Source organism: Megalopta genalis, chromosome 3, assembly GCF_051020955.1.
Source record: "Megalopta genalis isolate 19385.01 chromosome 3, iyMegGena1_principal, whole genome shotgun sequence".
NCBI classification, from domain to species: Eukaryota; Metazoa; Arthropoda; class Insecta; order Hymenoptera; family Halictidae; genus Megalopta; species Megalopta genalis.
In genome coordinates this window covers 4,262,783-4,290,779 of record NC_135015.1, presented here as the reverse complement: position 1 = coordinate 4,290,779, position 27,997 = coordinate 4,262,783, and the positions used below count along the sequence as shown (strand labels likewise).

Sequence of the window (27,997 nt, the reverse complement as noted above, 5' to 3'; positions counted from 1 at the left end):
TAATCAAGGACACCGAATTTAAAGATATGAACATTAAATATTCCAGAAGGATTTTCGTTTCTTTGCTATACATAGTCTATGACGAGGTGGACAACTGTGTATGTATGTATGTACATATTTTGATATCTAATCCATTGTAATCGGTTTACGTTTATGTCGATGAAACTCCTCAATATTATCGAATAAAGAAAAGATATATGTATATTTTCAGATAGACAAGTGTGCATAACAAAAATTAATCGATTCATAAGAACAGTTTCAATGATTGCTTAAAAGAGATATCGATTCATAAATTGCGCTAGGGATGCAGTGTGTAAAACGTTTTTAATCTCTGTTAGAAAATGTTATCCTACGTTAATGATGGACACGGGAAGCATGACCATCCCCCTATTAGTTATATATTCTACTAGTGATGCAAATAAATGTTTTGTGAATTGAGCGAAGAATATCTGACAAACGTAAGGAGCGGCAAGTATCGCGAGGACTGAATCGTCTCTAACCTTTCTTAGCAGATGCACTTGCCATCGTTTATCGCTTGAATTGTTAAAATTTATATACCATAGAGTGCAATTTTTCGACAACGATTCATACGCTTGCCTGTGCAATACTCATTAAATTTGACATTCACAAAATGGTGAGTAACTTATTTGTTGCTGCTTTTGTATTCAAGAAAAGTAATATTAAATCATTATAATCTTTTCTTCTCATTTTTAGGAAACACTTAAATTAAATGGAGATTTAGACTTTGTTTATGATGATGCAGATACACATGCTAATGAAATCGCAGAATTATACAGCTATACAGAACAATATGAATTGCACGTTAATCTTACTGTGAGTATAGAGACAATTAACAGATGTACTTAAGTAATGTAATACTATATATATAATTTTTGTTTAGTAAATATCTAATTATGTATTTGTCGAACATGTTGAGCACCCACTTAATAACCATGAAAACTCAATAAAATCAAAGCAGTTTATTTAATAAAATATATACTAAGAAGTTAAGATGTATGATATTAATTACTCCTTCAATCAGCGTAGAAATTAATTTTTAAGTTTGAACAAATAATTCCAATATCCAAATGCAGGTGACATAGTAGTCAACATGTTAAATAGTTTAAAGATTTACAATTTTTATTTTTGATATATTTAAACTCTGTCTGCAATAAAACCAATAAAACATGAATATACCTGTTCTCAGGCTTTTGAAGAACAAATGGAGTTTTATAAATTACGACCATGGTGGCAAAACTTAACGGAAACAGAACAGAAGTCAGTGATTTCAAAGCTATTAGATCAGTTGGAGTACTCCAATAAACAGTTAAGAATGAAGGCTGCAAGGTGTATCTTGTATTTAGCTCAAGGTTGCTGGGCTGAAGTTCAGTCTGATAAAGAGCAGCAAGACTGGACTAGAACAAATGTAATGTTATTGTATGAAGCTGGAGTTTTTTCAGCATTCGTTCAGCTTCTTAATATTGAAATTGAGTGAGTTTTTATATATGTGTGAACGATTTTCTATTAAACTTACCAGAATTTCTACATACACATCTTTCGTGTTTTAGGAACAGTACAACAGTTACCTCAGCAATGAGGAAAATAACTGTTAGTCTTGATGATTCTATCGATTTAAGGGTAATTCTATCTGTTTTATATATTATAACCGAAGTAATGAGAGAAGAGACGAAGAATTTAGAGCACAGTATTTATAAGAATCATGTTGAATCTTTTAAAGAAGATTTAATAAACCCATATGGTGAAGAACTGCTTATAATTAAGCTTCTTGGTATGGTAACATGCTTTTGCAGTGGATCAGCGCCGAATTTTGCAATGAAAAAGGTACTTCTACTCTTGTGGAAGCTAATCTTGGTGTCTCTCGGTGGTATTGATACACTAAGGAAATTGAAGAAACAATATCGTGAGGAAGCTGGTCTTGATACGCATCAAGAAGATACCATAGAAGTTGCTAAGACTATGAGAGCTAGTTCACCTCCAATTAATGCTGGAGATTTAATTGAGATACATAACCAGAAGACACCATATAAATACCGACGAGTATGTTGTCTTTTACATATTTAATTATAGAAATGTATTGCATAAATATTAGCATTGTAATTTTGTAAATTATTCCAGCAATGTTTGATGAAACAAAGGTCATTGGACGAACCATTGTCAGAAATGGTATTTGATATTTCAGAATTGAAAAATCCAGGTTGGAATGAGCCTTTCTTTGAAGATAATCATGTAGAAGTAAGGCCTAGTACTCCACCAGTTACAAAGGGAAAAGGTAAAATCTACACATTATAAATGTGTATTTTCATATTCATATCACTTTATATAAAGTGATTATATATAACTTATTCCCATAGGTTTACCATGGACACCGAAAGTCAGACAAAAGGATATTGATCAATTCCTTGAAGTAGCTAGACTAAAATTTGTTGGTTACAAAGTACAAGGAGACAGAGAAAGTTTGGTTGGTCTGCCTCAACCGATACTTGAAGGTATTAATACACTAAAACGAGTAAGTTTAGTAACCATGAGCTTTCTATTTTCTAATTAGAAGGCTGATTGGATATATACAATTTGTTATACTTTTAGCACATGTATACATCTTTAGCTGAAGTTCAGATAAAAAAAGAAGAGGAAATAGCTAGGAATCCAATGAGTACACCAGAGCCTCCGATTCGTCAAACACCAACAGAAATATTATATCAAGCTATGTTGCCGAATCTTCCACAGTATATGATCGCGTTGTTAAAAATTTTACTCTCGGCTGCACCAACCAGCAAAGCCAAGACAGATAGTACAAATATCATGGCTGATGTTTTACCTGGACAAATGCCGTAGGAATAAACCCTTCAATCTGTCGTTATCTAATTTGTTTTCACCATAAATGTCCTAATTTGTACATGGTCTTTTTCAGTATGACGGTTATTCAATCAATGTCGCTTGGTATCGATGTGAACAGACACAAGGAAATTATTGTTAAAGCAGTTTCTGCGATTCTGTTACTCTTGTTAAAACATTTCAAACTGAATCACATATATCAATTCGAATTTATGTCACAGCATTTAGTATTTGCTAACTGCATACCACTTGTTTTAAAATTTTTAAATCAGAATATTGTGGCTTACATTGAAGCTAAGAATGTGTATGTGTTCATCTATGATTAGCACAGTTCATTTAATTTACCGGAATTATCCTTGTTACTTGTCTTTCTATTACAGTATTCCAGTTTTGGACTTCCCTATGTGCGTCATCGGTGATCAACCAGAATTAACTATAGAAAGCCTTGAGATTGAACACAGCCAAACGTACTCTTGGCGAAATGTTTTCTCCAGTATTAATTTATTACGAATTCTTAACAAATTAACGAAATGGAAGCATAGTAGGATTATGGTAAATATTACACTTGCTTTAAATATTGGTTTTATTTGCTAGTAAATCTTAACTCTATTCTTCTACCAGATGCTGGTCGTCTTTAAATCTGCTCCTATATTAAAGCGTACATTGAAAGTTAAACATGCAATGATGCAGTTGTACGTATTAAAATTATTAAAGATGCAAACCAAATACTTGGGACGCCAATGGCGGAAAGCTAACATGAAAACAATTAGCGTAATTTATGCGAAAGTAAGACATCGTTTAAACGATGATTGGGCTTATGGCAATGGTAAGATAAAAGATTATTACTATTTACATGTAGTGCCACATTGTAAACGTCATTGGAAGAAATTGAAAATTTCTATCATATTTTAGATTTAGAAGCACGACCTTGGGATTTTCAAGCAGAAGAATGCGAGCTACGTACGTGTGTTGATCAGTTTAACAATCGTCGATATTCTAATGCTCCTAAAAACAAAGACATGGAACCTGTTGATAATTCTATTATATCAGTCCTCGGTGCAAAAGTTGAACTGACCGAAGAGTTTAAACAACATTGTGAATTATGGTTACAAAAGGAAGTATTTGAGAAGAGCATTAACTGGGACTTACTGTTGAATCCTGAATCGTGTGAACTTTAAAATTTTAATGAGTGTAACACACATTGAAAAATGGTATTGCCACTGACAAATAGATTTGGATGGTATTTCGACGTTTTTACATATTATGCACTATTGTGAAGTGTTAAAAATGAAAGAAACATTGCCATATCGATACAACCGAAACTGAATTTCTATTTGGTTTATGTACATTGGAACTGTGAATGGTCCTAATCGAACAAACGTTTAGTAAAAAGAAAAATAAATTAGTGAACACAAAAGGAGAAACGACTGTTTAGAAGATAACGCGTGTAACCTTTCCTTTTTTTACATTTATTTTATGTGTATTTAACTTGTGCTATGGTTATTGCTGGTAGCAATACTTTACGATTACATAGTTATAAGTAAGCATATATAATCGTCTCTTATGTATTTACAATGAACTAGAATAAATTTGTTCAGATATATGTAGGTATATAAATGTATCATTCACACTTAATCGTCTAAGTTTCTGTAAATTAATTTTCGATAATGTGACATATATTTCGCGAATTGCGCATCGATTTAATCTTCCTGTATTTTGTATAATTTTTATATATACCCGATTTTTCCATTGTTATAGGATTAATATATACGATTATAAACTTTACAATATTTACAAACAAAACAAAACAAAATATAAATTTTAACGCGTACAATATATAAATGTGATTGGAACTGCGTTTTTTTAAAGAAGACTTTGCAAACTTTATATATGAATTTTGTTGGTTCATCATTAAATGTGGCAATAATATGTGCCTGATCTGTGTCCTTTACATTTAGTTAATCTCTTAGTACAAGAAAAAGAGAGAGCTGAATAAAAGATACCATCTTGAATAAATTTATAAATTCAATCATCCAAAAAAAGAAAATATGACTTGTCATGAACCGTGCAAAATGTAGAGCGTGTAACTTTCCTTTATTTATTTATTGCAATGTATTATTAAATGGTTTCGACGAGGTATACTCATGGCGTACAATTTATAATACTTCGGCTATTGTACATAGTATTTTATGCGAGATTGGCATCATGTTTAAATCGTCAAAATTAAATAAAATAATGGTTTACATACAAGTTGTAATCCTTAAATTGTTCCTTACGTTGTCATAACATAAGTTACATTCTTCGTATAAAAGTGTATAAAAGATTTTATAACAATTAGTATAAATTACTTTGAGATTATACAAAGTTACAAATCGAACGATCACATTTTATTCGAAGGCACTTACAGTTTTCATTTGTCATGTAAAATGCACACTTTTCCCACTTTATGCTTAAAAAAGCTGTTAAAATGATTCGATTCTTCAATAAATTAATTATATATGTATATCAAATTTCGGATAAGTACCGTGTATCTGTTGGTATAAAAATATGGAATGCTATGATCACAGATAATGAACTGAAGTACAAATTTCTGAGGTTTGTGATGTTGATAATATTGGATATATTAAATTACTCTGGCTTTACCCATTTGTAGGAACCATAATAAGCAAAGTTGTTCTGTTTTGCTATTTCATCAGCTTCTTTTGGTCCACGAGAACCGTATCTAATAAAAAAAATAAAATATAGACATCTGATTCGATGCACTGCTAATGATTCTTAAATCTATTAAAACTTACTTGTAGGGAACGGGCTTAATTTGTTCATTCTCCATTTGATGGAGCAATGGTGTGAAAATTCTCCACGCTTCTGAGAGCTCATCGCTACGTACGAAATGCATTTGCGATCCACAAAATACATCTAATATTAGTCGTTCGTATGCATCAGGTAGTTTTAAATTCTAAAACGGATACATTACCACATTTAAAATTATCTTACTTGTGATAACATTTGTAATCCAATTTAATTATAGTTGATGGGCTACAGGTACGTACCTTGTATCTATTTCCATAAGTGAGATCTAACTCGGTTTCTTCCATATCGAACGTGATACCGGGAGATTTGGTCATCATCTTAATGTACAGAGCTTCACCAGGTTGTACTCTTATCACTAATTCATTTCTTTTCGCTTTTCCATCAAATATATCGCCGGGCACATCTTGATATTGTATTCTAACTTCCGCCTTCCGTTCATTTAGCGCTGGTGAATAATAAATAATCTAGTTAAATATTAAGTGCAATACCAAAGTATACTATGAATGCATGACTTGCATGTATTGCTGAATTCGTTCGCATAAATAGATTTCTAAAAAACTAATTTGCTTAAAAAATGTATATACCATTATGTATGTAAATGTACATAACATTAAGCACTGTTTTACACATAAATGCTCCCATTAGTGTTGTATACTGTAACGATCAACATGATGCTATTTACCTTTTCCACATCTAAGGATGAAGGGCACACCGTCCCACCGTTCGTTATTAATTTTTAAGACAGCTGAAGCAAACGTAGGTGTATTAGAACCAGGTGGTACAGTTGGATCGTCTAAGTATCCTAACTGCGCTTCAGGATCCTCCGACTCGGCATCCCCGATATATTGACCTAACACTACGTCCTTCAGTTCTAAAGGTTTCATACACTTTAAAACTTTAACTTTCTCGTTTCGGATATCATCAGGATGGCAAGATGCAGGTTTCTCCATCGCAACCAAAGACAAAATTTGCAACAAGTGATTCTGCATCACGTCCCTGATAATCCCGAACTCGTCGAAGTAACCACCCCTGCCTTGGGTACCAAACGGCTCTTTGAACGTGATCTGTACGGAGGCTACGTTGTCCCTATTCCAGGTGGGACTGAATATTCTATTGCCAAATCTGATGGTCATCAAGTTCTGCACCATCTCCTTGCCCAAATAATGATCGATACGATAAATTTGTTCTTCTTTGAACAGGCTAGCCAGGTGATCAGACAGAATCTGCGATGTGATCGCGTCCTTGCCAAATGGTTTCTCTATAATCACTCGGGTCCAGCCCCTATAATGTGAAAGATATTAATGTTAACGTTTCGTATAGGTAGCTAAAGATAGACATATTTCTGTATAGTATGAAAGTTTTATCGAACTACGGAGCAAAATAAGTAACCTCGAAGCAATGCATTTACCAAAGAAGCAGCTAAAGCTACTAGGAGTATGAAAAAGCTATCTTAAAAGTTTTCTGAAAAGAAAGTGAACGTATAAGACTAGTTTTACAAGTGCCTCTACACTGTGCACTCACTTCTCGCCCATACAGATGTTTTTGATGTGCACAGTGACGCTTTCGAAAACGCTTGGTGGCAGAGCCAAGTAGAACAATCGGTGAGCATTCTGGTAGCCATGCTCGAGTTTCTTCAGCTCGTTGTTCAACAGTTGGAACGGTTCGGGTGTGTCGTACGTGCCAGCGACATAGTGATTCAGTCTCCAGAATTCCTCGTACTTCTCTTTCTCATCTGGCTTCACCTTCATGTAGGGATGGCACTTCAAACGCAATTGAGTGACGGTCATGATGGTTCTTGCGTAACCGACGAACGTTGTGGTCTTTGGCAGGAGATTGTCCCTGAACAACCACCATAGCGTCGGGTAGATCTTCTTCCTGGCCAAGTCGCCCTGCATTCATCATACAATTTGTTAATCTGGTTTGTTCGTTTTAGAGAAAGATGCGTTTATGATAAAAAAAATGCCCAATGCTTTAAATTATTCTTGGACTATCACTTTTTTGGAACCGTTCAAATCCCGGCTCCAATCAGCTATACATTTGCAAAATTAGAAAGATAATCTCTTTATCATCTTTTTAATCTTATCATGCATGTTGCGAAAAGTATAAGTATCTTCTGGATGAGTGCTTGCACAAATGATTACTTACAGAGGCACCCAGTGTGACGAAAACATGAGGATACAGTCCATCGAAGTGAGTGCCTTCCAGGTGATCCATTTCCTCCGACTTCAGGGATTGCCTGATAAAGCGCAGGCTTTCTTCCGTAGACGTTTCTGCGACAGGAAAACGTGAAAATGAAAATTGCGTTGATCGCGAATATATTTAAAAATTTGGTACAAACAAGAATAATTAGTTTTGTTTTCACATTAATGTAACATCTACTTTAAAAGGTTTTCCCTGTAGGTAAATTAAATTAAATAGGAATGAGATTACAAATATCGCTCAAATTAAAGGACAAGCGGAAACAATGTAATTACTGATGCAAAAATGCAGAAATAGATTACTTTTGCCGAGGGCTGAGTCATAGTAGAATTCGGTCAGCGTGTCTGTAAATTGCTGGCCATTTCTACTTATGGCAAGAATAATCACTAAACTACGAATTGTACGTACTTACGAACCCCTTTGCTTGCTAATGACATTCTTTATGGAATAAACAATATCTTTATTTATTGTTTAATCAAGCAGAGTTTCACTGAGCAGAGTTTCATAGCGAAAATCAAAGTTGCGCTCATATCGAAGATAAGATGAAATAATTGAAAGCCAGTAAAAGGAAGTGTTTTCCACGTCATTTCAAAAGTCATGCCATGGTCATCGATATTTCTTTCTACATTTTTACATACGTTTTTCATAATGTCGCATAGTCGGTATCAAGACGAGGTCAAGGACCTGTGACACCGTGACTTTAAAGTGACATTGGCTATTAGAACGTTTTCTGGGGAGTCTTTAAATCTCATGTAAATTCGAATACTCAAAACTCCAATACTGCCCTCTAGATGGAAACAAGATAGCGTTTATAAATTCACGTAATTTGAATATTGAATTCAATGCGAGATAATCAACAGTGACAATCGATTCCGGATGCTTTTTTAAGAATCAACGGGGAGTCATGTTAATAAAAATTGCTTATGGTTTTGCGTAATAACAACGTAACTGGAAGTTGTGCACAATAATAAGTATTCTGGCGATTTTATTATTCAGATTTTTAATTGTCTTAAAAACGAGTGCAATGCTAATAGAAATTGCGTTTTCTTGTTAACCACTGAAAAATGAGCTTTAGAAAAATAATTTGTACAGTCATACCGAACTGTACTATATTGTATCATATTGAAACCAAAATTATGCGCATACTAATGTCTACGGATTGTATCGTTTCACAAAACCAAGAACAGGCTTGCAATGTGTAAACACCTTAGAAATGAATTCCTTCTTCCGAAAATATTTGCGAGTTGCAAATCAAGTAAAATTGCAAATTATTTTAAATAATAGAATGATATTTTGCGAACATCGTAACATCCTCCAACAATATCAAACTAATATGATTCATAATGAATCATGATAATGAATTAATAAGTACAAAATCATGCGAGTACTGTGTACGCACATATCGCGAATCATGCATAGGTAACACACATGTTACTTCACATTCAAATTAACAACTGCTTCCACAAATATTACGTAACATTAGAGAACTGACCATATCATGGCAACGACACCTTTTTACATGGCACTGTATAAACACAACCGATCTCGTAAAAAATTATATTACGAACTTAATACGTCAAGAACGACCGTGTACATTTAAAAAAAAGTCCAAGATCACAGAAACTTTTAAGATAAACATCGAAACGAAAACAAGTGGAAAGTGAAAGAAATATTAAATAGACAAGGTACGCTCGGACTACTGTCTCAGATCATTACAACCCTGCTGTTTATTCAATTTTTTATCCAGCTACGCGATATCTTCTTATTGTCCTTTTCTGACGAGTCAACGGCAACATTACTCAACTTTGACAGTTATTTGATAATTTTTAACATCGGCGACAGACCATAATTACAATTCAAGTAAAAATTGTGTTCTTTTTTTTCTGAGGTAATTTGAAGCAGCAAAGATCGTAAGATATTAATTGCACCAGACAATATTCAGCAATGGTTGGAGAGAGAAAATCGTTTTCGTTTCCACAGTGACTCGAATGATCGGCAAGCGCGATTATCAAATATTTAGTGTCGCTGATAATGATAAAGCGTTCGGAAAAATGATGGTTATCACAGGCACCGAATAACTTACTCAACATGATTACAAGGATAGCACTGTCGTGGTCTAGATCGAAAATGAATTCGAGAAACCGTAAGCTTTTCCGGAAACGAACTCAACCGTAAGTCCACCCGATGTCCGAACTGATCGCGTCAACTATTCGACACCGACTGACTGATCACGTTATTCACTGGCAAGTCAGTACTTCCCATCTTCAGAAAGATGTACGGTTCCGAAGTACAAGAGCGCTTACACGCTCAGGTGTGAGAACGACAACTATTGAACATAATGCACGATTCTAGATAATCCGTAATCCTTTCTTGCCCACAGTTTCTGTGTGCAGGACACGATAACGATTACCTTTTATTTCTGGCACCGGAAGATCGATCCTTGTGCACTCAACGATGACTCTTGATGATTTTTGACTATTTATTTGAGAAATTGCGGTTTTTATTAAAGTAAAGTGGGAGTGGCTAAAATTGTATTCCAATGAATTCAGTTTATTTATAACTACTTTTCATATAACGAAAACGCAAGGCCATATTAGAATATTGCATAGTTATCGATTTATTATCGCATACGCATATATCTATTGACATATATCTATTTTGTACTATATCTTTTGAGAACTTTAAGTATTCATCAGATAAATTTATCGTACGTCATTGGACGGTTTTTAAATATACAAATCGTAGTTAAAACTTAGCGAGACATTTTTGCACGATTCAAAGAAAGACACTTTCTAGTTCTGTATTATAACTCAAGGTTACGTTGTTGTTGATAAGTAAATTCTACCTGAACACGGTATTCGCGATTTGTTAGTTAATATTGTCTCCTCCATTACGGTATACCTTGAATGAAAATGATTTAGAAAATTTAAAAAAAGCATCCGGTTGTGTCTGGATGTAGATGCTGAACGTTGTGACCATTGAGAGGCTAAGATAAATACAACGAGGAACAAAAATATTCGTACACTTCACCTTATACATAAACCATGAAAAGCAAAATCGAGCTGTATACATACATCTTCCGCAGCGTGTACATATTGCGTTTCGATATTCTCGTATAATCGCACGCTTCATTAAGCTTGATGTGGTTTTTGTTCCAGTTGGAAACTAAGAAAAGCCGTGATACGAATAACAAATTCTCGTTCACCTATTTTTTCTTCAAATAACAGCTCAAATTTTCACTTGTATCATATTATAGTACTAGTATAGTGTGTGTGTGTGTGTGTGTGTCAAAATGTTTTTAAATAGAGTTTATACATTCATTCTTGTATTCTATAATTGATTACTTTGCTCGGCGTGTAAAATGGCAGAAGATGACGTTATCATGTAGCAACGAAGAGATGCGTCAAACGATGATCTTTAAATAATTGAAGTCTTACTTTACGGAAATATATTAGCCATGTCGTACAGTAACAAAAATCCAGATTCTCATTTTCGATTTGAACGCGTTTATAATCTCAATCCGTGTTTTTTTGGTTACGAGGACGAGAACTTGTCCAGGACTGATCCGTCATTGGCATAGCGTGAGCAATATTTAATTGTGCTACGAGCATCTAGCATTACAGAGGAGCGAGCGCATGGTAGCGTATTCCAATCTCAATAGTCAAGGGCATTCCGATGCGAAAAATAATTGGCAAAAACCGGCCGCCTTAACGACCCTCTAGTATCAAGCTGGACAGTGTTTTCTTGAAACTAAGTCTACAGCTAACAGTAATAAAGACTCGTGACATACAAGTGGATACTTTAAGCAAATGGCGTGCAACAGTTTATTTTGTATGCTATTAAAAATAAAGTGATCAGATCTTTAAATTATGTTTTGTAAATTATGTTTTTATTGTTTTATATTCGATCTATACATTTTTACCATAGATACATAAAATCTGCAGTGCAACAATGAACATAAAATACTTCGTACTGTACATACCGATGCATTGTGAAATGGTAAAAAATGTTGACCAAGCAAAAAGGAATGCACTCTTCACTATGTATACTTCGTGCAATTTCCGGTTAGACATATCCAAACGAATTAGCATCGAACATATTTATATTAAACCCTATGCTCGAATCAAATTATCATTAAGATCTAAAAAACGGCGTGACCGTTTTCTGTTTTTAAGCAATTTTTGGCAGGAGATAACAAGCGTAGTATGCTATTGCCATCAGCGACCAATCATACCGCTATTTTTATAACACTACAGTATTATAATCTTTCACTGATCCCTCTGTTTGCTAATACAAGTAAATTATTTTTGCCAGAAAATTATTTTTAATGAAAAGAAACTCAATAACTAACGTACACTATTACTAAATTCGTGATAAGTATAAAAAAACCTAAATATAACAAAATAACCTGAGTTCGTATATTCATAAGTGAATTTTAATTAGATGGCATTCGCAGATTTATTCAGGTAAATATGTATATACGCATTTACTGTGGCATTGAATATTATGTGTACATAACAAGCGTCAATTGTACACGCACGCAAAATAGCCGCGTATGCGAACTTAGCAAGTGTCAATGATTCGGCAAGTAACGCGTGAGTCATTAGGCGATCGAGTTGTCCAATCTGGTCCTTGAACTACATCGCAAGATTCGAAGTGGTTTCGATTTTCATCGCGATTTTGTCGACAGTGTTCTGCGAGTCTACGTTCGAAAACTGCAGAAATTAATGTAGACTCACGATGATTTCGTAAACTACTTTATTGCAATCACGTTTCCGTGACAAAGCTGTTATTTTATACCAGGACACGTCGACTGAGACAACTTTGTTGATGTGCAATTGGAACAGAATTGCTACAGTCACAATTGCAAGAGATGTTCCGGAGATTAATATTAGCAACACGGATGAATCCATTTAATTTCTAAATTAATAAAATATGTGAAATTAAATTTTACTCATCAAAAATTATGATCTATGTCTGTTCTACTGTGTATCTTTCAATTATGTACTAATTTTCCATCGATCTAACAATTTTTATAACTGTGAATCATGTTTTAATAAACAAATGTTAATAAATAAATCAGTATCGATCGATTTTATTGTATCTGTCAATTTTAATGAAAATTGTATAAAATCGTAAATCGTAAATCGAATGACTTGTGGAAATCTCTGTTTATTATTCTATAATAACGCAATAACATTCCCCTGGTAACAGACACAGACTTATCTGATGTTAAGTACCAGTAAGCGACTGAGTAAATCTTAAAAATTATGTTAACGTTCCGATAACTCGTTTGAATTGCGATGGTATCGATATCTGGTTGCAGTTAATGGAGCAATATCGATGTACGCTGTAAATCGACTAGAAAAGAAAGTGAACGAAGTTCTATTCAGGAAGGAACGTCATTTAAATCTGCTGCAAGAAGCCTGGCGTGCTCTTGACCTTTGGCGCCACTATTAAATACATACAATCACTCGTGAAAATGTTTAATCAAGCCGTAAGACACAAAGAGAAATTATTCTTGTTAACACTTTGCACTCGGATGTCGCCGATACAGCAACACTAAATTATTAATAATGTAAGGTAATTATGTAAAATACAGAAATAAAAACACCAAATCATTTATTTATTAATTCCTATAAAATTTTACCGAAGCGTAATAATTTTTATTTGAATTCAACTTGGTATAGTAAAATCATAATTTTTGCAAAATTTGCTTCGAGTCGCTGGTAGCTATATCAGAAAAATCTTTCGAGTGCGAAAGGTTAAATTCGTATAATCATTTCATTTTAGCAAGGATGCATTCAATTCTAATGCGAGACTAATTTTTTGGTATACTTCAAATGAATTTCTCGTTGGTCGTAGTTATAAAATTGTTCGAATTAAAAACTGAAGATACTAGTGAAATAGATCCGATAAAATTATATAGACATTACTATACTTAATCAATTGTTGATGGAATATTTTTGTGACAGTGATAACATTTGTCTGGTCGTGTATGCACGTGATGCGTACGAATTTAGAGAATAGTGTGATTACAAATACGCGTGAACTGATAATACTTTTTCCCGCAGACTTATCAACATCATCACGCGATACATTTGAGTCACGTTATTCGTTCGTAACATCGAGCTTCTGCACGCGGAGAGTCGCATAATCATTACTCGTCCCTATCTAAACTCGCAGGCTGTTTATCTGTAATTGGTAACGACTCTAACAACGATTTTTATTTATAAATAAACAAGGACGCTAAGTTGATAAATAACTGTTTCCATTGGCAAAAGCTGCATGTAATGAAAAACAAATGTTTATAAGTTCCCCATTATGTAGAAACTTCTAGAACTGTATTATGACGGGCACCTATTTCTCAAAGTGACCTGCGATGTTGCCAGGAAATTGATGGAGCGAGGGGATTCTCTTTGCTCCCATCCCACCCTTGTTGGAGTAATGGAGGGGATACGTAGCAGCACTAAATCGTCACGTGACAATACGTAAGTCAGTTTTTTAAGCACAACGCTACCTCATCATGTAAGTGTCCTCCAATCCGAGATTCCCTAGTAAAAATGGGGAGGAAAAAGGAGCTGGTGAACGATTGCTTGGGGGGGATTGCGATACGGAAAGCTCCACACACCATCAATTTTCCGGCAACTCTGCCTGCAATGATAATCGTTCGTGGCATTACGTAAATAGGTAAGTGTAAAATAGTATATGTGTAAACCGGTTTGTTGTTTGTTGTCAGATTTTATTGAAATCTCGTATACGTGTTATATATATTATTATTTAATATATTTGTATTTCACGGACTAAGTAGATGACACGATAGTCTGGAACGTTACGCGTTAGAGAAGAAGTCTCGAAACAAGTGTCAATGCTGCCTTTTGGTGTTATCTGTCGAACGGAAGAAAAATTGATCGTACGATTTTATCACATAAATATCATTTGTTTTAGAACGCAACGGAGTCAGTCATTATGAAATAAATAATATTAGAAAAATTATAAAACATAAGAATTACAAAATCAGTTAAAATTTTTGTTAAGATTAAGGAATAAGTAAATGATATATTGAATGTTATGGATGCAGAAAGTAAAAAAAATATTTCACTTACTTCTAACTCTGTCCATCGTAGATTTTTAACGATACGAGAGATAAAAATGTTCAATTGATCGCCTTGATAACAATTCGATGTCTTTGGAGGTCACAGACAGAACATAACACGTAACATGTAGTCTTAGATCTACCGCCAAATAACAATGTTATAGATGGTTTCCTCTTATAATAGTTGAGGTTAAGTATAAAGAAGTGAAATGGTATCATACGCGTGACACTGATCGATTGGCATTTTGAAAAGCTGAAACTGAGCATAAGAGTCTATTCATCTCTTCGAGGTCTTTACGTCCCCCTCCATTTTGATCCACGGTTCCCTTCTCATTTGTACTTGTACTAATTTCACAAATAAAATCTCTATGGATCTGCAATGTGCACAGACTTTTATGTTTGCAATAGAATTCTACTACATAAAAGTCTGTACATGTGCAGTATAATTTATTCATTATCGTGAAAAGTTATATTTTTCAAAAATTCTTTCAAGTTAAACATTTTTAGACATATACATGTAAATATAAATTGAAGTACACAATAAAATTAATATTGTTATGAAATAACGTTTTATGTTTCTATGTTTCTATAGAATATTATGAATAATATGTTATGATTATTTCGTACATGCCGTTTGCAAGAAAAATTGTACATAAGATGATCTAACCAACTCGACCATGTGTGTATACCTATATACACAATATGTACACTTAGGAATGAGAATTGATGGGCGCACCATCTATTGTCGACAAATTTTTAACATAAATACTGGAAATAATTCAAAGCCCCGTACGTAAAGTAGTAGAAAAGGATAATAATTTATTTATGTTAGTTCATATATTTTACAATCTTTATTGCAGTATAATATTATATGTATTTTATCTTGAATTTACTTTTATGCTACTTAACCTCAAATCTTGATTACTAATATTCGACTACACTTTCTCTGTAGAAAATGAGATTGACTGCATGCTTAACTAAAAGGTATGCAAGGACTCCACAAAATGAGAAGAAAGTACCATTCAGGCAAATGACTCCTCTTTCATTGAACAATCACGTTAGAGGATCATCCAAAATGAGCGGTATATTCATCAATGTATAATGTTTTTGAAGTATGGCCTAATATTGTTTAAATATTACAGGAAACGACTGTTTGTATGAAATGTCGTTATTATTCGTTTGTATGAGCGATAGTAATTTTGATAATAACGCATGTAAGGAACAGTTCAATAATTTCAATTCGTGTATAAAAAAGTATCAAGAAACCAAGAGGCAACAAAAGCGTTTGCAGCAGATAGGAGTTCCTACGCCTGATACTGTGACATTCACAGATTCACAGATCACTTATCTTTTGAGGAAATACCCAACAAAATAAATGTTTATAAATATTGTGTTACAAAAATAAGTATAAATATATTTATTATAGTAGAATTCATAGTTTTTTACATTATACTTTTGCTTTTCATATTTTCCTAAAAAGATACCTCAATTGTACTATAATTTAGTACAGCATGAAGTGTAATGTAAAATAGAAAGAAGTACAATAAAACCTCAACTATTCAGCCCTACAATATAAAAATTCTCTACTATCCAAAATATATTACACATGTAGCTACATATTTTAAAGTTGCAATGTGCGCAATTTGAGGCAATTCATATACAGTATGATTTACTGTACAAATCAATAAAAGTGAAATCTGTCACTATAATTAAGTAACGGTACCTTATCAAGAACTTTCCATTCAACTCTGTTTACTTGTTTGAGATTGCATACGCTTTATAGCCAATCGAGTCGAGTAGCCTGAACACACAAATAAAGTTAGTTTGAGTATCTTTCCTGAGCCATAAACTGATTACAGCTAAGTATACATACGGATTGAATGATTAGTATTAGAAATTGATGTAACTTCTTGAATAGTATTCAACTGACGTTCAATACGTTTTAAAGCTTTATAATTTTCTATTTGTTCATCTTTATAATTGTAGTATGTGCAAAGTAATGTAAATGCACACAGAGTAAGAGCCATTTTTCTGTACATCCATGTTGTACTCACCAAATTCTCCTAAATTAAACAATTACAGATTTATTTGTTTTTGAAGCAAAAATTAATAACACACACATGAAATCAATTTTATATTACCTTGCTATCTTCATCAGAAAACATAGTTTTACCATAATACTGGACCAACATACGTTCTACTATAACATTCACACTTAATATTGTGAAGAGTGTTATTCTAGCATCCACTGTTCTTTTAGAGGAACTAAACAGTGCGCATAGAATACAGCTAATTGTATAATACATGATTGACTGAAACCATGAAACTTCACCAATGATCCAATTTTGAAAAGTGCGTAAATAGGAAAATATTTCAAATAATAATTCCTTTTGATCTTTTGCTGTTTCTCTGTAATTAATAATAATTTCAAATTTGTGAGAACATTTATACTTAGATATCCATACACTACATCTTATAAACGCACTTGAAATCTTTCACCATATTGTTAACGCTTTCTGAAGATGATTTCAGTACTGTACCAAGCTCTTTTCCATGGTCTAAAAGCTCATTTTGCATTTTTAAGCTTTCTTTTTGACTTTCAAGCATAGCCCCTTGCATTTCTGAAGCTTCTAATAATTGATCTTTCATGCGTGTAGAAACTTGAAACAATCTAGTTACATTAAATACAAATTACTTCAAAATATAGCTTTATCACTTCTATAAAACTTACCGTTTGATCGTGCTATCGGTCTCAGCTTGCCAAGCTTCATAGTTCAAATAAAAGCACATATGGGTAGTATGTATATAAAATTCATTATATGCATTAAATGCTCTGTCTGACATATCGTTGATGCAATTCCTGCAAAATAAATTATAATGAATATATTTGAACATAATAATTATTAAAATATGATACTAGTTATCACATTTTACCGCCTCTTAGCTTCTGAATCACTGAGATCACAATTATAAGTTGCATGACCTGAATCTTCCAAAAAGCAGTCCATCAGTTTCAAAGCAAGAACAGAGTGTTGCTCATCGTTTAAATTATTACAGTCATGTTTCATTGATGTAAGGGCATTATGCCAGCACATTCCATGTTGTGAAACTGAAGTTTTTTCTGGAAAATTTTAATATATAAAACACCCAGGTGCAAAAAATATCCTTAACGAATATTAACATATTTGACAGGTACTTTGTATTATATGATATTGTTTTTCTCCTACTTCTTTCAATACTTCACGTCCATCGAATACAAGCGAATAAACCATAGGCAAAAATATTAAACAGATCATTATACATAATTTGAACAATGACTAAGTTAACATTTAACACGTCTTTTGTTTGTTTTACACGCAATTTTAAAACTAATTTTTTAAATTTGATAACTAAAATTCTATAGGTATTTGTTTAAAGAATAAACAATATCTACTTTACTTTGGAACGTTCAAATTTAAATTTGTAGTTTACACACGGAAAACAAATGTAGCAGATGCGTGCGTCGATCTATTAGCACGGAACAAGAATTATTCAAGGCGCATTCTCAATCACGCTCATAGAAACTTTGTAATTTTATGAACACAAATGTTCATCACACGTTACTGTACAAAAATGAACCAATATTTTGTCAGTAATCGATTCCGGTGCTAATTATTCGATTAGAAATGTTTTTCAAAACACGAATAAAATCTTTTCGCTTAGCATACACTACGCAGTCACCTCGAACAAATTTCGAATCACGCGCTACCCGGCGGGCTATTTAAAAGTGTTTTTCAAACGTGAACGAATATCGTTCAACTATTAATTCTTCGCAAAAGTGTATATAAGAATTATTGGTGGTATTATCTGGATCGATCATTTAACTGTACAAATGTTTCTCTAAAAAAAAAAACAGCGATTGATATTTTATTAAAACGTTACATATCGCGACACAGATAAATATGAATTTGCAAACTTGTTCCTGATTTAATTGCCAATACATATTCTCTTATATCAACATCTATTATCCGAAGATATACAACAGAAAACTCGTGAATATTAAATGGAAATTTATAGCAACGCTGAAACCGGAAGTTCTCCGGACTGAGACGATCTTCAAAAAACAACAGAGACTCGATCGAACAATTTTAGCCGGCAGTTTATAGCGGCTGTTTATTTGATCAGGAGCGATGATTCTCCCGAAAGGGAACAACACAGGCCGGTGTTTTGTACGCGTCTTACAGGGGGGTTGTAAAAAGACAACGTTGGAGAGTCACTGGCAATCGGCCAGCCACTTCTGCCATTGAATTCGGACGAAGCGAAAATAAGTGGTCGGCACCGAGGCAGGAACAGTGACACAGGTTCGATCTCCTCGTTCCCGTCTTAAAGACCGGTTTATCCTCCGACGAACATCGAAACAGTTCACGGGATCATTGTTCGAACCAGCTCTCCGGCGACGTGCTCGCGCCGAGAAAAAGTCAGCGGCGTTAACACGGGTTCCCGATGATCGGGCGGTTTCTCGATGACAACTCTATCGATAGTCCGCTAGATTTCACACCGATAATAATCAGAACCACACAGCCAGATTATCTTTTTCTATATTAGTATATGAACCGTTCACTGGCTAAATCGGTAAACTACATTTTTAGAAGTTTTAATAATTTTATTGTCGAATGTCTTAACTTTTTGTATGTAAAATAAATCCTTTTAATATTGAGCTTAATACTACGAAATAATATATTGTTTCGTCGATTAACTTCCTTGGTTAAGCAAAAATTATAATAATAATGATTATTTTAAGAATATACTGTCTTATGCATCTTACTTAGATCTACGATTGTAATAATACATCTTATATATTCATTTGTTTTTATATTTTGAAGAGAATGTTAAAAAACACCGTGGTATTTTATTATTTTACTCCACGTTCGCAAGTCGTTCGCAAGTATTCATACATAGTAACCAGAATAGATGCAGTAACTAGGAAATTCATTTCAGCTGTTCTATCATTTTAGATTTTAAGTATTCATTTTTATCATGAATGCATACAATCTGCAGTTTACATGGGGAAACTAATCTGTGGAAGTCCAGTTTCTGTTTGCAGTTGGAAAATTGTTTCTTGTCGAAAGCTTTAGTAGACAGAGAAATATTTTATTTACATGTCATTTGCTAATAAATATATTTTTTTATACTACCTTGATGTACTTTTTTATGTTTTCAAATTCGATCGTGTATCAGTAAGTACTAATCAGGTATTCACACTGATTGATCTCTAATTACGATGATATTTTTAGTTAAGATAATACAGATAATTCAGACTTCTCTTTCGCATTTTTCCCGAAGATGTTCTCGGCACTGAATCAATTGCTACCATAGTCCTTAGCAGCTTCACGTCATCGATACTCCTTTTTTCTCATTAAGAGGCCCCCTGGAGATCCTTATTCGAGGATCACTTGACCTAAATACCCTTAGCGCTCGGTGCTAGTAGCATCGACACTTTTATCTTCTTATCCTTGAGACACTTGGTTTTATAGACCTTAGTTGCCCTATAGCAACAATGTTTCTTTCTTTTCATTATTAGGCTGTCGTGTTAGGGGTCGTGTAAGAATAATACTTTCGTTCTTCGGCATTTATTTGCCATCAATATGTATTCGGAAAATCGTCGAGAAGTCATTTTATTCCAATGCACATTTATAATTCGTGTCGTTGGGAAATTTGCTGGATTTTGCAATATAACAAATATTCATTCCTACAAATTCGCCCGAAAAGGACGAAATGTTCATAACAAAATTCACCAGAAAAATATATTCGTTTTTGTTGTTACACATATCGCGTAATTAGGATCACATTTCATGCGTAAGCGTTTGTTCTTCACCGAGGAAGATTAAGCTTTATTGAGGGATCAAAACTAACTACTTTCTAATTTATTATATTTAATATTTCCTTAATATAAATATTTGATCCATTTATTTTGAAAGTGGCATAAGTCACTTTGTTTTTAAGTCGATATATTTAAGGGTTTGCGTTTTAACACGTTTAAAAATATGGATGCTAACTTACGAGAAGATTTACTTGTATTTGTTATCTCAGGATACTGATATTTTTCTCAGTATAAATAATTTCGTACAAACATTAAAAAATCACCACTTTTCATTACGGTAAAGTGACTTATGCTACTTTCAAAATAAACGGCTCATTTATTTAAACAACAAAAAATCTTGTACCGATTGAGATCAACCCCTAATCTTCTCAGAATAACGTAGAAACATTATTTTGGTTACTTCGAAACATCTGCGCGATGGGGTAGAGATTTGCACCCTTATGAAAGCAGATCGCAGCACCGTCTTGCCAGAAGATAGCGGAGACTTTCGAGCCAGCTACACGGATCAAATGTCTATTACACGTCACAGGATTCGGAAACAACATCCTCGGATACCGAGCACTATTTACGTGGGGTATATAGTATCGGAACGAGGGGGTGATCAATCGATCACCGGCACACTGGCGATTTGCCGAAGTGCACGGGAGCGAATCATCCACGCCTAGGCAGCTTGACGTCAGCCTCGTAAACTGCCGCGCATCGCGCCGTCGGGATTAAAAATAAATGCGACCCGGAAAACCAGTGAATGCCGGATAATTGCAATCCGATCTATTCCAGAGTTTCCCGTTCCCACTCGAGGCCGCGATGGGTCGACCAGGACTCGGGCATTGTCGCGCCCCGGTCCACAAAATTGAAACGCTCTGCCATCCCCGACCGACTCCGAAACTCATCATCCTGACTAACAATACTATTTTCGAACAAACTTCCAACGCGCCACTGGTCCGGCATCGAAACCACTGAATTTCGACCGTTGCACTCTTATTGATCAACCCCTACTACTTACTTTGCTCGCAGGTTGATGGAGACAGTGAGTGCCCCACGCAAATTCTGGCCATCTTTATGTACTTTTTAATCAACTTTTAGCACGTTGTTTACCTTCAGCTTCAGATCCACTGAATTTTTATCGATGCACCCACATCCAGATATCCCCATTTCTGCTTACTAAGGTTACAAGTTGAAGAGCATAGTAGCCTACGAAAATTCAGTTCTGCGTTATTTACTTCTTGATTGCCCGAACTCCAAAGTGATCGAACTGTAATTGTAGTGCACTCTTACAAAGCAATTCCTACTTTTGCTTGTTTAAATTGCAATTTGTAGGAGACAGTGGTCCACACAAGATTTGTTTATTTTTATCTATTTTCTAAAATGAACTTTGAACACTATATTTATTCAGAACTTCAAAGTGATTGATCTATAAATGTTTCACCCTCTCGCAACAACCCCTGCTTCTACTTGGATAGCAAGTTCAAGAAGAAAGAGGTCCTTAAAGATTTAACCGTATTTATATTTAATTTTCTTGAAATAACTACACATCAAGAAGACATTGGTTCTTAAGGTAAAGTTAATTTTATACTGATTCGTATACGATCTATATATGCTACCTATTAATGAACTTTTACCATGTTATACATCCCGACTGATACGAAATGGCGGAACTTCGACTGTTGCAACTTTACTCATAAACCCCTATCTTTGGTTGTTCAGATCACATTGAGATTATCACAAGTTGAAGTAAACCAGGAGCCAGATTAAATGGTCAGATACGTACATTAGATTTATTAAAGAAATGGATGAAGAGAAAAATTTATACGTACAACCGTTAAAAGCATACCTTTCGTGAAGAGTACATTCTGATAACTCACAATTCGTTTCATACATTTTTTACATTTAGAACGGATAAAATTGAGTAGGTGGTATTTAAAATAGTGGACGAATTAATAGAATTCAAGTTGTACAATTAACATTGTCAATCTTAGATTATTTCTCAGAAGAAAAAGAGAACTTATAATTATTGTGTGCCTACATTTGATCCAATGATTAAATATCGACGACGAGAAAACAGAAATGAATCTTCACTTAAAAGAATGGAACGACATTCATACTAAATACTGGGTTGGCAACTAAGTAATTGCCGATTCGTTCAATGAAATAAAAAATTGTTTTTTACTTGGAATGAAGTTTAATCTATAATGTATTCTCAATTTTGTCCGATGACCTTTTGCCATCTCTCTGACAACTTGAGAATTCCACGCTCGTAGAAAGTCTGATCCTTTTCGGCCAAAAACTGAGTTAAGTGAGATTTTACAGTGTCATCATCATTAAAAGTTTTACCACGAAGGGAGTTGACCAGGGATCGAAATAAGTGGTAATCCGATGGCGCGGGATCAGGACTATATGGTGAGTGTAACATCAATTCCCAACCAATATCCATCAATTTTTGCCGTGTGGACAAAGACGTGTGCGGCTTAGGAAAATGGTGAAAAATAACACCTTTACGACTGACCAATTCTGGTCGCTTTTCCTTGACCGCTGCATTCAATTTGTCCAGTTGCTAACATTTACGGATAATAAGAAATAAAATAATAATAAAATAATAATAATAATAATAATAATAAAATAATAATAATAATAATAATAATACTAATAATAATAATAATAATAATAATAATAATAATAATAATAATAATAATAATAATAATAATAATAATAATAATAATAAAATAATAATAATAATAATAATAATAATAATAATTTTATAATACAACATTTACGGATATCATAAAAATGGGAGTGAGAGACATTTATAACTGAAATCGGCAATTACTTAGTGTTGCCAACCCAATAGATTATTAGTAGAAATCTCCATCGCGAGTCAGACTCGTCGAGTACGGCAAGGGATTGAAGAAAGAAGGTACATACTTACCGTTTCGTTTCTGTTTATAGCAACCGATGGAAAAGATTTTGATTGTGCATCAGGATCCGTAGAGTCCAGCGTCGTCGTCGGCGGGATGAAAACACAGGCGATAAGTTGTGACACAGTTAGGCGAGCATGAGAATCGATGTCGTGCCATTTCGGGTGTCAATGATTAACGACTCGTTTACTAACGACTGCGTCGGTCGGCGCGGCGCGAAGAGTAACCGGAGACGGACGCCGTTACCATGATTAATTAACCCTCGAATCTCGAGCGGCGAAGAATCGGATCGCCAGCAACCCGATAGCGCGCCGGGTCATTAAATTACAACGGGTGCTCATCGATGACGAAGGTCGAAATGATGAATCAACTATCGAGGCTCGCTATCGGCGGCTTTCAATACGGTATCGCGCGCGAGCATAAATTCTCCGCGAGATGGTTCGTGTGCTGCACACCGCGTCGGAAATTGGACACCTGGCCGAGATACAGAGCTTAGCCCTAATGAGATATGCAAATCGTTCTGATCAAGATGGACAACCGCACAATAATTAAAACTGTTCTGGTACCGGCGAACATCTTTTTGTTGGCACCGTGAGATAATAATCGAATGTCTAACGAGTTTTTCGGTTGATAGATGTTGCAACGTTTACATTTATGACGCCCGAGATTCTTTTTATTAGGTATCGCAAAATGTTTGAACAAGACATTCGTTTAAAATGTGATATCGTAAATGAAATACGATTCGTTTGGTTAACGTGTAAAACAAAAGCGGGCGAAGTGTTAGCTTAGGTTTTATGCATGGGTAGAGATTGGAAGACTTTTTATACTTGTTTGAAATGCGACATACTTGGAACTTAACGTTTCACTTGTACAATCTGCTTTAAACAAAATCACAATAATAATAATAATAATAATAATAATAATAATAATAATAATAATAATAATAATAATAATAATAATAATAATAATAATAATAATAATAATAATAATAATAATAATAATAATAATAATAATAATAATAATAATAATAATAATAATAATAATAATAATAATAATAATAATAATAATAATAATAATAATAATAATAATAATAATAATAATAATAATAATAATAATAATAATAATAATAATAATAATAATAATAATAATAATAATAATAATAATAATAATAATAATAATAATAATAATAATAATAATAATAATAATAATAATAATAATAATAATAATAATAATAATAATAATAATAATAATAATAATAATAATAATAATAATAATAATAATAATAATAATAATAATAATAATACTAATGACGATGCACATCCTTGTATTTTTTATGATATTATTGACAAATGTATTATTTGAATTAAAAATTTCCTTGCTAAAATTATTCTTTTAAACGTATTGTTAAAAACATTGTTCAGGATACGTAGTAGTACACTTATCACATCCCATTTTTATACCACACTGACGCCGGGTTAACTGTTTAGAACCGCGTAGCACGATCAATATTTCTGGCGGCGCACACCACCAAAAGGTGAAATAATGAACCTAACCAATTAATAGGGTAATAAATACAGTTATTTTCGCGATTCAATAATGCGTGGCTGCGCCATGCGACGCGTGATCATTACCGTCATATAATAATTATCCAATAGTTCGCATTCGATGGGGGGTTGTAGCAGCGAGCTGGATGACAAGCAATCCGTCTTGGCGACGTAGACAGCGAAGGAACCGGAAGTAGGTGGAAACCGGGGGACGAACATTGAGGAATTGCGGATGATGTTCGTGCCCGTGGATCCTTCGTTGATTTACACCTCCATCAATCCACCGGAGGACGTTCCGAACGCATAATCCTTGGACAAACATGCTTATCGTTTGTCTCCGTGACAAGGACGATTGTTCGTGTTTTCATTTTCCCGTTAGCCGCGCGGCCATTCCAACCAGATCTTTTTAAGAAGTAACTCAGTCACAGATGGATAACGATCTGCCGGGTACCTAGCAACGATCACCAAACGGAAATCCCCGCGTATGACGTGCGTCGGCGATTTAATGTTTTGGCAAGAAGCCTGCGTTTCTCCAGATGTCACGGCACATCCGACGCGACGGTGCTTCCTCTTTTTTATGCGTTCAAGAGCACTTCATAAAACTCCTCCAATTCATTCCCGTCGATCCCCTTTCACCAGAAATAAACGGGACGATAAATTCGCGGCGTGCTGCGCGGAAAGAGAGCGTTTTTTCGTCTCCTGCCGCTCGTAAGACTCGGGAACACGCGTACGCGAGTTGCTTATCTCTTTTTTTTCTTGTACGGAGAATTAATTAAGCGATTGTTTCCCAGAGTACAGCAAGGAAAAATCATAGTACGTTGAACTTGTAACAATACTTTTATACCGACTCTTCAATATGTTTTTAGCGTATGAAGATCTTTAACCATTCTTCAAAATGTTTCCTTCTTTTTACTCCAGAATTTGTTATTCTTCTCCTAAATGTTTCCTTTGTTTTTTATCTCAGAATTCGTTACGACCAATCGAACTACTATGCCCGTCTCCTCAATTTATTTGTAATTGAGACATAATACAAATAAAATGATTTTCATATTCTCATGTGTTTCGTATTTTCGATATTTAAACCCTTGCTCTATAAGATTCATTTGCTGCGAAGATTTCAAATGAAATTGACTAATTATCAACGACGAAGGAGTTCTAAGCGATGTAGCTGTGAAACAAATATAACTCTGCACTAATAGTTACTTACTTTGCCGGTTTACATTATATTCATGAGTAATGTCTCAATTACATATATTTAACCCCTTGCTCTATAAGATTCATTTGCTGCGAAGATTTCGAATGAAATTGACTAATTATCAACGACGAAGGAGTTCTAAGCGATGTAGCTGTGAAACAAATATAACTCTGCACTAATAGTTACTTACTTTACCGGTTACGTTATATTAATGAGTAATGTCTCAATTACATATATTTAATCTCTTGCTCTATAAGATTCATTTGCTGCGAAGATTTCGAACGAAATTGACTAATTATCAACGACGAAGGAGTTCTAAGTGATATAGCTGTGAAACAAATATAACACTCTGCACTAATAGTTACTTACTTTGCCGGTTTACATTATATTCATGAGTAATGTCTCAATTACATATATTTAACCCCTTGCTCTATAAGATTCATTTGCTGCGAAGATTTCGAACGAAATTGACTAATTATCAACGACGAAGGAGTTCTAAGTGATGTAGCTGTGAAACAAATATAGCTTTGCACTAATAGTTACTTACTTTGCCGGTTTACATTCTATTCATGAGTAATGTAATTGAGACACTACAATTAGCATTACTATTACTATTAGTGCAGAGTTATATTTGTTTCATAGCTACATCGCATAAAACTTCTTCGTCGCTGATAATTAGTCAATATCGTTCGAAATCTTCGCAGCATGTGAATCCTATACAGCAAACGGTTAAATGTTTCTTTCTCCAGACAATCACCAGAGAGAAAACAGAGCATTGTTCGGCCGCCGTTCGATACTGCACCGTTTATTTCGTTTCTGAATCGAGGCGGAGCAGTTCCCTTTAAAAAAATCCCCGGATTCACATTTCCGTGTTGCAAATACTTTAGCACGTTGAAACGATGAAGAGGAAGAAGTTGCGATTCTGCGGCGCTAGGGCACTTCCGGTTGTCGGATACGAACCTCCTGGAAAAGCCGGGTGTCGGAAAGTTCGAATGGAAGGCACGGATCGTTATTATAACTTCGTCTGTTCCATCGAAACGATTGCTTCGCGCGCTCCTTTGTGTTGTTTCGCCGAGCTTCTCGCGATTGCTTTGTTTCGGTAGTAAAAAGATCACCGAGACTTCGGTCGAAATGAAAGTCTGCCCGTGGGTTTGATGAATACGGTGCTCAAGCTGCGTTTAATATTTGTGTTACGCAGAGAACTGTTACAAAAGGATCACGCCTCTTTCCGCCTTAACGAGATTAGCGATTCTTTAACGTGATTTTTAATGCAGTTCGTAGACCGTTGTTGGCAACAGTCCGTTCAACGAAGAGAACAATGGTAAACGTTAATTATAACCGATACGGTGAGACAAAAACAATGAAGGGATATCGTTGTAGCTTTTATGTCCTTGCGCATTGATCACAGATTATTTTCTACACAGGAAATAGAAACTGTTTCTCCCGGATGATTTCAAGGTGATGTCCACAGTTTTTAATTATCAACGATCTTTACGTAAACGTAAAGTTTTGCGAGTATAGAAGAAA

At 34.3% G+C, this 27,997-nt stretch overlaps 4 protein-coding genes across 6 annotated transcripts; 2 read left to right on the top strand and 2 right to left on the bottom strand.

Moving 5' to 3' along the window:
• Positions 1-5,103, top strand: Strip (striatin interacting protein). 2 transcript variants are annotated; one of them, XM_076519632.1, is made up of 12 exons: positions 1-106; positions 212-634; positions 715-834; positions 1,208-1,491; positions 1,569-2,058; positions 2,137-2,290; positions 2,373-2,527; positions 2,605-2,849; positions 2,930-3,157; positions 3,234-3,405; positions 3,475-3,679; positions 3,766-5,103. In XM_076519632.1, exons 2-12 carry the CDS (start codon positions 632-634, stop codon positions 4,029-4,031), a joined length of 2,322 nt encoding a protein of 773 aa, XP_076375747.1. In that variant the 5' UTR covers positions 1-106; positions 212-631; the 3' UTR covers positions 4,032-5,103. The 2 variants fall into 2 exon arrangements, with proteins under 2 accessions (XP_076375747.1, XP_076375746.1); XM_076519631.1 differs by lacking the exon at positions 1-106 and having other exon boundaries at positions 113-634.
• Positions 4,307-15,110, bottom strand: Zw (glucose-6-phosphate 1-dehydrogenase Zw). Of its 2 annotated transcripts, none has more exons than XM_076519636.1 (7): positions 14,970-15,110; positions 7,810-7,934; positions 7,186-7,553; positions 6,347-6,945; positions 5,904-6,109; positions 5,649-5,809; positions 4,307-5,575 (listed from the first exon to the last, which is right to left on the bottom strand). In XM_076519636.1, exons 1-7 carry the CDS (start codon positions 14,983-14,985, stop codon positions 5,482-5,484), a joined length of 1,569 nt encoding a protein of 522 aa, XP_076375751.1. In that variant the 5' UTR covers positions 14,986-15,110; the 3' UTR covers positions 4,307-5,481. The 2 variants fall into 2 exon arrangements, with proteins under 2 accessions (XP_076375751.1, XP_076375752.1); XM_076519637.1 differs by lacking the exon at positions 14,970-15,110 and adding an exon at positions 9,947-10,106.
• A 798-nt stretch (positions 15,111-15,908) lies between these two features.
• On the bottom strand, positions 15,909-18,481 carry LOC143258969 (uncharacterized). The gene is made up of 7 exons (XM_076519645.1): positions 18,156-18,481; positions 17,894-18,080; positions 17,691-17,819; positions 17,445-17,630; positions 17,101-17,368; positions 16,833-17,022; positions 15,909-16,760 (listed from the first exon to the last, which is right to left on the bottom strand). The coding sequence occupies exons 1-7, from the start codon at positions 18,253-18,255 to the stop codon at positions 16,702-16,704; spliced, it is 1,119 nt and encodes a 372-aa protein (XP_076375760.1). The 5' UTR covers positions 18,256-18,481; the 3' UTR covers positions 15,909-16,701.
• On the top strand, positions 15,915-16,390 carry LOC143258972 (uncharacterized). The gene is made up of 2 exons (XM_076519648.1): positions 15,915-16,041; positions 16,102-16,390. Exons 1-2 carry the CDS (start codon positions 15,915-15,917, stop codon positions 16,332-16,334), a joined length of 360 nt encoding a protein of 119 aa, XP_076375763.1. The 3' UTR covers positions 16,335-16,390.
• Positions 18,482-27,997: the final 9,516 nt, after the last annotated feature.

What these genes read in the sequence shown, in the direction of transcription:
- Strip (XM_076519632.1), top strand. An exon ending in CACCATATAAATACCGACGA is followed by an intron (nt 2,059 to 2,136) that starts GTATGTTGTCTT and finishes AAATTATTCCAG; the next exon opens with CAATGTTTGATGAAACAAAG. An exon ending in ACCAGTTACAAAGGGAAAAG is followed by an intron (nt 2,291 to 2,372) that starts GTAAAATCTACA and finishes TTATTCCCATAG; the next exon opens with GTTTACCATGGACACCGAAA.
- Zw (XM_076519636.1), bottom strand. An exon ending in CATCCTTAGATGTGGAAAAG is followed by an intron (nt 6,110 to 6,346) that starts GTAAATAGCATC and finishes ATTATTCACCAG; the next exon opens with CGCTAAATGAACGGAAGGCG. An exon ending in CTTATGGAAATAGATACAAG is followed by an intron (nt 5,810 to 5,903) that starts GTACGTACCTGT and finishes TATCCGTTTTAG; the next exon opens with AATTTAAAACTACCTGATGC.
- LOC143258972 (XM_076519648.1), top strand. Translation starts at nt 15,915, where the DNA reads ATGAGATTGACTGCATGCTTAACTAAAAGGTATGCAAGGACTCCACAA. An exon ending in AGGATCATCCAAAATGAGCG is followed by an intron (nt 16,042 to 16,101) that starts GTATATTCATCA and finishes TAAATATTACAG; the next exon opens with GAAACGACTGTTTGTATGAA.
- LOC143258969 (XM_076519645.1), bottom strand. Translation starts at nt 18,255, where the DNA reads ATGATCTGTTTAATATTTTTGCCTATGGTTTATTCGCTTGTATTCGAT. An exon ending in ACCGATAGCACGATCAAACG is followed by an intron (nt 17,631 to 17,690) that starts GTAAGTTTTATA and finishes TAATGTAACTAG; the next exon opens with ATTGTTTCAAGTTTCTACAC. An exon ending in TAATACTAATCATTCAATCC is followed by an intron (nt 16,761 to 16,832) that starts GTATGTATACTT and finishes TTGTGTGTTCAG; the next exon opens with GCTACTCGACTCGATTGGCT.